We start from the raw sequence: 12066 nt of genomic DNA, 5'->3' as shown, positions 1-12066 counted from the left end.
TTTTTTTTGTGTGGGAGGGGGGGGTTAAGCGGGACAAAAACTGGAATATTTGTATAATGTATTTAATATGTCACTAATATTAGTATGAAAATATCACAATATTGTTGCTATTTTTGATGAACTAGGTACTTTTAATGTATTTATTTTATATTGTGGATACCAGTGTACCTACAGTGGTATTTACACATAGTAAATAAATGTAAGTTCAAATATTGAAAAAATACGGAAAAATCACGAAAATTAGCAAAATTTTTTGAGTTGAGAATCCATAAAAATTTTTCTTTTTAAATCTAAGATTTGAAAATGTAATTCAAGATTCCTTATAAGTTTGTCTACCTTCAACAAAAAAAAAATGTCTACAAACAATTCAAATTAAATTTTTATGAGTGGTTGAAGTTCATATTTTTACAATATTGGATAGTCATTCGATTTCTCATGTAGGTAACAGTTTTGTAATTTTAATGTTATCCAAAAACGAATAACTGTAGATACATGAACATTTTTACTGAATGTTTAAGTATTTTTATTTTCTATACACCATACAATAATTTTGAAAATGTTTTGACTCTTTTTGAGCTGTTTACGGGCATTGTCAGTTGTCGATTTTTTTAGTTTTTTTTCTATAAATATCAATAAAATTTTATTTGTAACCTAGGAAGGTAGGTACTTAAGAGGATGCTACACGCCTACACCCGCATGTGTTGTCTCCGTCTTACAAAATATGTACAACATAGCAAAAACTGTTTTTGCGCGGGAAAGAACCAAGGAGGCCACAGTAATAACTAAGAAACTAAATTTTCCTCACATAAAAAGGAGAGCTGTAGCTGTGAAATATCGTTTTATTTTTTCTACAAAAAATATATTGAAGTTTGAAAAACACAAAAAATAATGGATCTTGAAATAATAAGGATTTTTTTCGTATAAGTGATATCAATAAAATTAACACAATATTTCACAGATAATGTTCTGAACTATATTACATATCAATTTGGAGTCTTAACTATCACTCCAGCCTTGCCTTAGTGGTTCTATCGGGTGTTGCCCGTTTTCGACAAAAGTGTACCTTTTCCTTTTCCCCAATTCACTTTTCCTATCAAATCAAAAAAGTTAGTCTAGTATTTAAAATTTGAATAATATTTATATATTATATATTATACACGTCAGTCATATTATAATTTACATATAAAATTAAAATATTTTGTAAACTAAATATAGGATTCATAATAATAGTTTTTCTTACCACTATTAAAAAGTGTTATAGGTACCTAATAGTTATAAATCAAATAAACATTTTATTTTTATTTTTATTTCACATAGGTACATGTCAGTCATAATATTATCATTTACTTACAAAATTACAATTATTTTGTAAATTAAATACAGGATTCATAGTAATGAATTCTAACTAGACTAACTTTTTTCTTTTGGCGGAAAAGTGATTTGGAGGAAAAGGGAGTTATAAATATTCAAAGTTTTGATGAGCGGAGTGGAGTGGTACGGGGTTACCCAGCGAAATTTTGTCCACTTCTCCGCTCATCAATACTTTGAATATTTATAACTCATTAACTATTCACCCGAAATTCGATTTTCATGTATCAAAATACTAAGAAAAATATTCTGCTTTGGAATATAAAATTAAAACCCAATTTTGTTATTCAAAAAAGTAAAAAACTTAAAAAAATTATAAGGATAAAAAATATTTATAAATATAATTTTTTAAGAAAAACGTTGTTTTATAAGCGACTTGAAACTATGTAAAAAAATATTTTCAAAAAAATGTACACTTTTTGAAATAATGAGTGTTCAATGATAAAAGAATCACCTGGTATAGTATATGATCTAAGATCAGTCCTGTAAAGTATTTAAGTAAAAGTATTTGAGTAAAAGTATTCAAATATTTTTTTAAGTATTGAATAACTTTTTAAATACTTTCAGCATGAAGTATTTTGAATAGTATTTTAAATACTTTTTTTTGTGTTAAATACTTTTTGGTATTGAATACTTTAGTTTTTTATTTCGAACATTTAAATTTTATTCGAAATAATTGGTTTATGGTTCGTAAAAACAGATATTTTCAGAGATGTTTTGGTACTCACTATTTTTATACATTCCAAGAATAGCAATCATAAATTAAAACTATGTTTTGGTACTCACTATTTTTATACATTCCAAGAATAGCAATCATAAATTAAAACTAGTGGATTATTCTTCTACAATTTTGTAAGAGATTATCTGGCTTCCTATCATTATTTAATTTTAGATTAAAAAGTAATAAGGACTTAGGTAGACACTTTAGAAGTAACTTACAAGAAAAATTGCATATTACATTTTTTTTTTTTTGCAGTATTAATCATACATCTTATTAGGTTTTATTTAAATATGAAATATCTAGTACCCAGGTACAAAATTGATAAATAATAACACAAATATAAAACAGTTGGTATTATTTAAGAATCTATAATAATCTGATAATAATACTTGGTCAACAATCGATTACATTTATTTGTTTTATTGAATTTTAAATGCATGTAAATATTACATACCTACACATAATATTCTGGTAGGCTGGTGGTTACACTAATTTCTGGTAAAAATATAAATAAATTATTATACAATACCTGCTTAAGGCTACATTTAATTATTTAAATGTACCTATTGATTTAAAAAAGTGTTTTGGTTAGACAAGACGTAAGTATGCAGTTAATAAATTAATGTCAAGTTGCACAAACAATCACAAGGTAAACATTAAATGAATCAATACTGAGCTAATGGACTCTTAAATTATATCATTGTAGTAGTTCATAATTGGTTCTAGAATTGGTCCATTCAATTTTAGTGAATCATTAAATTAATTAATTTAATATTATTTAACTTTATAACTGTCTTTTAGTGTTTATTTTTTCAATCGGTTTTGTAATTATGGTTTTTGGGTTATGCTATTTATTTGGGTTAATTCGGGTTTCAGGTTACGTTCAAATGCAAAGCCTCATTGAAAACTCTTTCACCCAAAGTTGTTTCATCATAAATCTATGAGAAATTATATCAATAATTAAATTACCTATCTTAAATTATTCTCTTATGATAAGTGATCAGAGACCTTCCATGGTCTCATGTGTTATCATATTGTATTATGGCCAAATAGTAAAACAACAATATTGGTAAATGATAAAAATTACTGTTATTTAATAAGAAATTTTAAACAATAATCCGTTTCAATCTGTATAATTTAGAGTTTAAATCTAACTTAACTGTAAAAGGTTCATACAATGAACAATTTATTTAAGAAAAAATATGTTTGACAAACAGAATTTTTGTATTATTTTATAATTTTAGTTTACACCAGATACATAGATATATTATACATAGAAATATAGAATCAATAAAATATATTTTAAAATACAAATTTGGTAAACATTTACATATAGTAAGTAATAAATAATAATAAACAAAATACATAACTTATAAGAAAGTTTTAATATAGTGAAGAAAAAAATCATTTAATGAGAATTATTATTAAATTCGTTCAATAATTTTTAATCTTAATTTCTAATCGTAAAAAAGCAACACAATTAAAATTGTTTTCTAAAGTTGTATTTGATCGTGTTTAAATGAATAGCTTTCGAATATAACATTAATACTGCTTTATGATGATAAAATATATTCATGATGGATTAGTGTAAAGTGAAAAATTCTGAAGAATTTGTTGAAGATCAGTGTTGGAATGTTTTAATGATTGCCGTGTATCCTTAACTACTTTGCTCACCATTAGTTTGATAAGTGATGAGCTTGACAAATCATGATTGGATTTGTTTGACTCAAAACTTCCCAAACAATCCAGTAGTAATTTCAGTGTCAGTGTGTCATAATTATTTCTTACAACTTCTAAAATCTACAAAATAATGCAACGATAAAAACAATGATTTTGAAAACAAACATAGTTTATGTTAAAATTAATGCTAAACAATAGAAGTAGAGTTTATTAAGTGTTAATTGAAACACCTATTACAAATATATTTTTTTAAGATTTTATGTTCCTTTATTATAATAATTTATGTAAGTAAACAATGAAAGAAAATTTCCGTTTATTGTATTAGTTGAATACAAATGTTAATAGAAGTTTTCATAATACATTGGAGTATACTCTGTCCAGCAAAAGAGTGCAACTCGTTCGCGCATCCAAATGAACACGCTACGATTTTAACATATACTACATTATATTTTAGCAAATTGGATCAAGATGGTACTTTAAAGAGGTAATATTTTTTCGATTTTCTCAATAGTTATTTAATGTCACGGGAAAAACCACTAAAAATGGGATTTTAATTTCTAACGCTTTGTTTATTACCATACAAACGAATAAAAAATAATGATATTCTAATATTAATTATACATTTTCTTATACAATGATATTATATCATTGAATTCAAGTTTAATAGAATCCATTATACATTGACCCACTTGTAACCTACTGTACAGCAGAGTGACATCTACTAACCCACTTTTTTTTTTTAATTATCAAGTTAAATTTATATTTTTTAATTTGTTTCCTCAATTAATAGGTAACACATTATGGCAAAACAATTATTAGTTAAGAGATATATAGTTATTTAAGATAAATTATATAAAAAAGTTTAAAATAAATTAAATATCAGAATAAAATAGTTACTTCCTCGCCAACAGGTGTAGTCACTGAGTTCTTTTCTAACCAATTATCGATTTTTGGTATATAATGATTGATTATGGCTCTGAAATTCAACAGTATTACTTCAATAATTATGGCTATAATAACATTTTAAACATATCTTGCCTGATATTGATTAAACAATTGGACAATTTTGTGGCAGATAACTTGTGTTCACTAACAGATGAAGAATTTCTTGATGCTAAAATGTATTAAAACATATTACACGTAATTACTTAACAAATAGTACTATTTTATTATATTTTATTAAATATATATTATTTAACTCTTCACTGATTAATATAATGTCTATATATTAATTAGTCATTCTTTTTTTGTAATAAATAACAGAAAATTACTTACGCAATGGTATAATTTAAATGGTATGGTTTAATTTTAAGTAATAATAAAATGTATTATTTGTATTTATGTTGCAATTTAATAAATACTTACATAAGACATATATATTGTCAAACACTGTATGCATCCTAATAATTTCATAGTACAACTCATCGTAACTGCTTGGTGATGGAAGCAGCATATCACCATAGGTAATGAACAAGTTAAATATATTTACAATCTGTTGAACAATACCATATTAATATATGTATATACTCAAAAGATTTATACAATATATTATATTATTTAGTTATACAATGTTTTTGGTATGTTTATAGTTTAACTATGCTCACTTGTATTCCTAAATCATAAATATTCATATCTTGTGAAAGTTGATGTTCATAAGTCATTAAAAATTTCAAAAGTGTGATTAAAGAACTCCATAAATCTTTCCAATTGTAACATAAACGCACACTATTTCTTTTTTGGTAACATATTATGCGATGAATTATGCTTATACATTTCATGTATTGGTCAAGTGGCAATTTTTTCATCATGTGCCCCAACATAAATTCGATCATCAAATCTATAACATGAACAAAATTGATATGAAAATGATTATTTGATAAACAACATTAATAATATTAGGTAATTATGAATATCATAAAATAACTATGCCAACAGTAAGTACAATGCGATATTAGTTATTACCTAATAAAGCAGCAGCAAGAGGTTTTGGTGACTTGTCTGGAACAAACATATATCGCCTGGTAGGTGATCTATACAGATCGACTTTAAATTGTAAATTTACATCATGCATTAGTGAATTGGCAAATTGGTCATCAGTAATACTAGACAATATTACAAAACATAGCATTGAGTTATTTGCATTTGCTTCAGTCTTTGTGTCCTGCATTACAATTGAACTAACAAGATGCAAACATTGATTAAAATTTAAAAACAAATGGTTTAACAACAATTTAATTTACCAATATTGAAAAAATGTGACTAGAAGATTGGAGAATTGATTATCTGATGGTGATTTGAGATCAGGATTATTTGTAACTGCTTGCGCCTGTTGCATAACACTGGGGTGTGACTCATAGTTATTGGACGTGTGACAATGCGTTAATGTAGTCATGAAGTTTCGGTTGTAATGTACAGCTTCATACAATGCAATTAATATTCCACTCATTGACCTTAAATTTAATTAATAAATACATTTAATTATTTGCTTCTTAAATAAAACTTGATTAATAATGATTATTTTATTTTATAGTGAAAATGATAACATCCATAGTATATAAAATGGAAATTTGATATTTGACAGTTGCATTATTTATTAATAATAAAAATAATAAGTCCAAACATTATAGTTCTCAACATTCTTAAAATATGCAAAAAATAAAAATAGGAACTAATTGTAATCTATAGTAAATTCTTACAATTTACTGAACATTTTTCTCTTGTAAAATTCTATCAATCCCCGGAACTGGTTAGAGCATTGCTCAGGGAATACTTATTTATATCTCTAGATTCATTAAGTAATTTTGTTTAGTTTACTTTATTGTTGACATGTGTTTTATTTTTATTTGAAATCACAAAAAAATATCTTACTAATTTAAAAATCAAATACACACACATATCTATATGTTTATGAATTTAATTAAAATAATTCTACTATAAAACTACATCCTAATAATCTATAATTTATCCTTATAATTAATATGTTTTTATTTGTTGCACATGTTGTTGATACAGTACCTACTACTTTATAAGTTCATAATAACTTTACTATCAGTGATATAGTAGTCAGTAGGATTTTAGCAAATAAATACAAATTAATAATACACTTAGTACTTTGCAAAGCAAAAAGGGCAGGTAATATATAATTAATAATAGTAATAAAAAAATTTAATAATACCTTATTTCTTGAGGTAATTCAATATTGTGTTCTTCAATAGTTTCTGGTACAAATAACATATTGCTTACAACCGATGTAAATGTATTAAACCATGTGTTGTTTGAGTATTGCGCTATTTCTTCTGATCTATACTGTTGACAAATTTCTTCCAATGACCATCTTATAATCTTTAAAAATAATAATTTGATAATAATCCTACCAATATTTTATTGATGGATTCCTAACAATAAAAGGCACCAAACGGGAAAAGCAAATGATAAGTATAACAACAGTCAGATATAGATGAAAGGAGTAAAGGTTTGATTCACGAGTTCACTGATATTTTATTAGTATTTTTTATTTAAATGTGTACAAGGGGTTTAGACGTGGACCGCAATAGAAATAAGTATGATGTATGATCATTACAGCACTACAGTCAACAATTCTACTAACAACCATGATGGAGCACACAAACAGCACAAATTGATTCAAATTTCCCACGGGATAGACAGGAGTATGAAAGGCAAAGGCTTTTCCATTTTGTGCTGTTGTACTAGACTGCAAGACTTCTTTAGTCTGTTATGCCATACAAAAAAATTGGTCCATACAACATCATACCAACACAAGGTTTTAAAAAATTACTCATCATTATTATTTTTAACACTCACATCCACATGTTGTCTTTTTATTTCTATACCTATTAATGAACTTAAGTCATCACCCACAATGAGCGACTTGCACTCAATATACCAGGTGATTCTTTTATAATGAACTACTCATTATTTTAAACAGTACTTGTTTTTGAAAAAAAAATAACATGATTTCTAGCCGTAAAAATATATTTTTTATGCTTATTATTTTTTTTAAAATTGTTTACTTTTTTGAATGACAATATACATTTTTAAATTAAAAATGGTTTTGTAACAACTTGAAACCATATAACCATACATAACTAGTAAGTCAGATTACTATACACCACATCACAACTGGACTATGGCCACAATCGTAGTCAGTTTTAAAATTGTTTTAGAATGCTTTTTATTATATAATTCTATTAGTATTTAAAAAAAATTAATTTTAATGCGTGTTATAATGTATTATTATTACCTGGCTATAACCATTTAAAGTATCTTCTTTGTCCAACAGCGATAATTTGACAACATATGGATTTGTCTTCTTAGCAGTTTCAACATTCATAAGTAATGTCAAGAGCAAAATAGAATCATAGCCATGATATGTTTGATATATATTATTTGAAAGAACCTATAAAATATTTATATTAATAAGTCATTTAATTAATAATATTAATTTGTACTTCTGTCAAAGGTTCAAAAACACTGTTTGTCATCAAATGGCGTAGAGACGGGTTTTCATTGAGGTTGTCTGTGCCAGTAACAATTGTCAGTAAAAATTGAAGACATAAGTCTTTAACAACAACACATTCGGGTTCTTAAGAAAAAAAAAATATAACCATTAATTTTTAGCTGAAACATTAAAATATTCATAAATTATAAAAAAAGAACATTTATTTTTATTTCCGCATGGAAACAAATTATTCTTTATTTTTAAAACAGTAATTTTTATGAAATTTAAAAAAATTCAAGAATACAATAAAAAAGTTAAGAAAATTATAATAATACATTTAACTATATTTTTAGTTTTTACTTAATTAAATTTGTTTTTGAATATGTTCTTGTAAATCAATATTTAAAAAAAATACATTTTGCAATTTAATATCCAATAAATATTTGTATTTATTTTAAAAATAAATGTTATCACATTACCAACAGCAAATAACCAAATTTGCAGTACTTAGATCATATACAATGGATGGAGTCATAGCCTATCTTGCCTATGTAAAAAATATGACGAGTCGCTAGTTAAGATGCGTTATCTGAGAAAGTAGGGGTGCACGATTACAACAATCGATAAATCGATCTTAATCGAGAATTTCAAGAAAAAAATAATCCCGCACCCCTATGAGCAAGTATACTCGTTACATATTTATCACTCGTTACCACTCATTAATACTCAGGGAGAATGCAGTTATTGGCATAAATATGCTGAGTATACACACACTTATGCAGATAGCACATCTTAACCAGTGTCTCGTCTCTTATATTATGTGCTTCAAATATTGAGACACGGTTCCATCCATAATAAATGATCTAAGGTGTAGTATGTACAACATTTAGTGAATGCTGTTAATGATGAAGTACAAAATATGTTTGGTCATATCAAAACTACTGTTGCAGTATTTAAAAATAAATCTATTATAAATTAGTTATGTGATGGATATTTTTCACATTAAGTCACATAATTATCATGTTTATTACCACGTAACATAATATTGCATTTCCCCAATAAATTCTCAAAAACCATATCAGTGTCCTTTGGTATCACCAAAATAGAAATAAATTCAAATGTTGGGTTGATTCTAAATTTTTTGTATAAACTGCTCACTAAACATGTCAATGTCTAAAAATTAAATTAATTATAAATTAATAAATAAAACAATAAGTGATACATAAATGAATAAAATATGTTTTAAATATTATTATACCTACTATGAGTTGGGATCACCAAATAATATTTTTTGAGAGCTACTTTAGAAATGTAGGAAGTTTTGGAAGGAAAATTTAGTACAATGTGTTTATATTGAGTGTATAGGCTCTAATCAAAAATCAAATTAAAATTAATAAAAAGCACATTTATAATTCACCACTAAAAAAAGTGTTTTTAATTTCTTATCTACGGGCCAGATGAGTTCATCCAAAGACTGCCATTTGGTATTCCCTGTTATAAGTGTTATTCTTAACAAATCATTAGTTTTTATATTTCATTCACACAATAACTAAAATTTATAAATGTATTTATTATACCTAGTTTGTCAGTGTAGTAAGTTATATTGCCATGAAGTCAGTTCACATGGCATGTTGACTCATACTATTTTGAAGCCTATTTGTGATTGGTATACCCTCACATCGAAGGCATATTTATTTATTTACTTAAGTAAATGTTTACTCATCATATTATTTATTTTCAAACACCCACCCACTCAATTACAAATTTTAGAAATGTTTCCTAGCATAATTTTGACTCATCACCAGTATGTCACTTCTGGATTGTTTGATATCTTAAAATTGATAGTATAACAATTTACATTAGGTATACAATTTTAAAATGTAATATGCTGAATAATTGGTAGCTTAACAGGTATGGAGTTGGTAAATATTTTTTGACAGATCACTACAAAATGAATAGTACTAACAAATATTTATTATTTCTGTAAAACAATGATTATTTACCACAATTTGTATAATATATTTGTACTATTGCAATAGTGAAATTAAAATAATATTAGCTCTATACAATTTTGTTTAATAATTTAAGTAGAATAAATTAATTTCAAAATTTGCAATTTTTTAAAATGTATAAAACCAATACATTACTACTAAATCAATAGTATTTACCTTTATATTAAAATATTAATATTACCTTTAATGAGAATATTATACGCAATTGATGTTGGCATTCAAATGTTGTGATACATTTGATAAATAAAAGTCTTATATTATCTTGAAGTGTAATCAATTGTTCAATACTTAATTTTTCTATTTCTGTCTCAATATATGATATCTAAAATATTAAACATGTAAACTAGTTAAAGATAGAAACTGAAGTTAGATACCGAGGAAGTTAATTCATACTTTAGGTTTTAGTAAGAAAAATTCATCCCAAAAATTATCATTGTCTTTTGATACATCTTCACCCTGTATAAAAATAAATAGAAAGTATAAAAACTCGTGCTAAGTTATAATATTATAATATGTGAAGTATCGTTGACATTTAAGAAACTAGGTAGGTACTTATAGAAAATAACAAGAATACAAAAAGATTCAAAAATTTCAAAATTAAAAGAATCAGATAATAATATTATATTAAAACCAAAAACTACATGTAAAATTAGTATTTTTATTGTGAAAACACTTGGGGGACCATTGAATTTTAAAATCGAAAATTATCACTTTAAATAGAAATTGTTAGGCAAACCCTTGCTCAAATTATTAAATATTTATAATTGTGTTACTTATATTTTATTTACAAGCAGATTACATATTATATTCTAAATATTTTAAATCACATCAATACATCAACTTTGTTACGATTTTTAAGCTAATACTTTACAACAAATTTACTGGTTTTACAATTTTTGAAATATTCTTGAACAGTAAAGGAAAACTTTAAAAGAAAAACATTACAGACATGATGCGTATACCTATGTTTTCTATTTAAAAGTAGAGCTATACAAAACCTAGGTGATAAAATAAAAAAAAAACAAATTGTAAAACTAAAAATTTTCTATTCTGTTTAGGATGTAAAATATAATATAATTACTTATACATATTAATTTTATATTTTATTGACTTAACTTGATTCAATATTTGTAACATAGATATTAAAGATTATAGAAAAAATATTATGTTTCATTTACCTTAAAAAATGACTCATAAATTTGTACAACTTTCTCCTTAAGCTGTGGCTTAGATCCAGATGTACTTCGTCTACGGAACGCCATGCCTAAAAACTAAAGCAAACAAAAATTTATTATGTTTAATTATAATAATATTTTATCGGAGTAGATGTCTATTTTTGTATATAGATAGGTACTTAATTTAAATACTTGACATCATACATTTCAATAATTTTAATTTTAATGAAATAAAATAAATGATTAAATCCTTAATAAAATGTCTTTGGTACCTATAATCCACACAACAAATCTCTGTGTGAGCTCATATTTAAAATGTGAATTTTGGAAAATCCTTTTTTAGTATACACCTACAAAGGTATTTAAGTATCATGAAAATTTCAAGTATCTAGCTGACTAGCTATCATAGTTTTTGTTGTATATTGATAATGGATCAGTCAGAAATTCTTCTTTTATATTCTGTCTAATATACAGATACCTATGCAATTATTATAAACATATAACACTGTTTTGTACATATTATTATCTTGGTAGTAACAAATAAACATTAAGATACAATGTACCTATACCGGGTGATTCTTTTATCAAACAACACTCATTAGGTATTTCAAAAAGTGTACATTTTTTTGAAAATATTTTTTTAACATAGTT

At 25.2% G+C, this 12066-nt stretch overlaps 2 protein-coding genes across 5 annotated transcripts in view; one reads left to right on the top strand and one right to left on the bottom strand.

Annotated features, from left to right (window-relative positions):
• Window positions 1-12066, top strand: part of LOC100159991 (legumain) — a 521349-nt gene that overhangs the window by 352331 nt on the left and 156952 nt on the right. The gene's annotated exons all lie outside the window — the stretch shown is intronic.
• LOC100163528 (armadillo-like helical domain-containing protein 3) overlaps window positions 3156-12066 on the bottom strand; it is a 9564-nt gene continuing 653 nt past the window's right edge. For 2 of the 3 annotated variants that reach the window (XM_001952540.5, XM_029485864.1), the window contains exons 2-15: window positions 11419-11511; window positions 10634-10696; window positions 10422-10562; window positions 9260-9401; window positions 8239-8372; window positions 8031-8186; window positions 6945-7111; window positions 6010-6219; window positions 5732-5946; window positions 5374-5606; window positions 5135-5261; window positions 4808-4883; window positions 4667-4745; window positions 3156-3889 (exon numbers count right to left, since the gene is read on the bottom strand). In XM_001952540.5, the coding sequence (XP_001952575.2) occupies window positions 3662-3889; window positions 4667-4745; window positions 4808-4883; window positions 5135-5261; window positions 5374-5606; window positions 5732-5946; window positions 6010-6219; window positions 6945-7111; window positions 8031-8186; window positions 8239-8372; window positions 9260-9401; window positions 10422-10562; window positions 10634-10696; window positions 11419-11502 (2055 nt within the window). In that variant the 5' untranslated portion in view covers window positions 11503-11511 and the 3' untranslated portion in view covers window positions 3156-3661. Of the gene's footprint in view, window positions 3890-4666; window positions 4746-4807; window positions 4884-5134; window positions 5262-5373; window positions 5607-5731; window positions 5947-6009; window positions 6220-6944; window positions 7112-8030; window positions 8187-8238; window positions 8373-9259; window positions 9402-10421; window positions 10563-10633; window positions 10697-11418; window positions 11512-11687; window positions 11877-12066 lie in introns of those variants that run through there. The other variant, XM_029485865.1, reaches the window with a different exon arrangement.

Source organism: Acyrthosiphon pisum, chromosome X (genome assembly GCF_005508785.2).
Source record: "Acyrthosiphon pisum isolate AL4f chromosome X, pea_aphid_22Mar2018_4r6ur, whole genome shotgun sequence".
Lineage (NCBI taxonomy): Eukaryota > Metazoa > Arthropoda > Insecta > Hemiptera > Aphididae > Acyrthosiphon > Acyrthosiphon pisum.
This window is presented reverse-complemented; position numbering and strand designations above follow the sequence as displayed.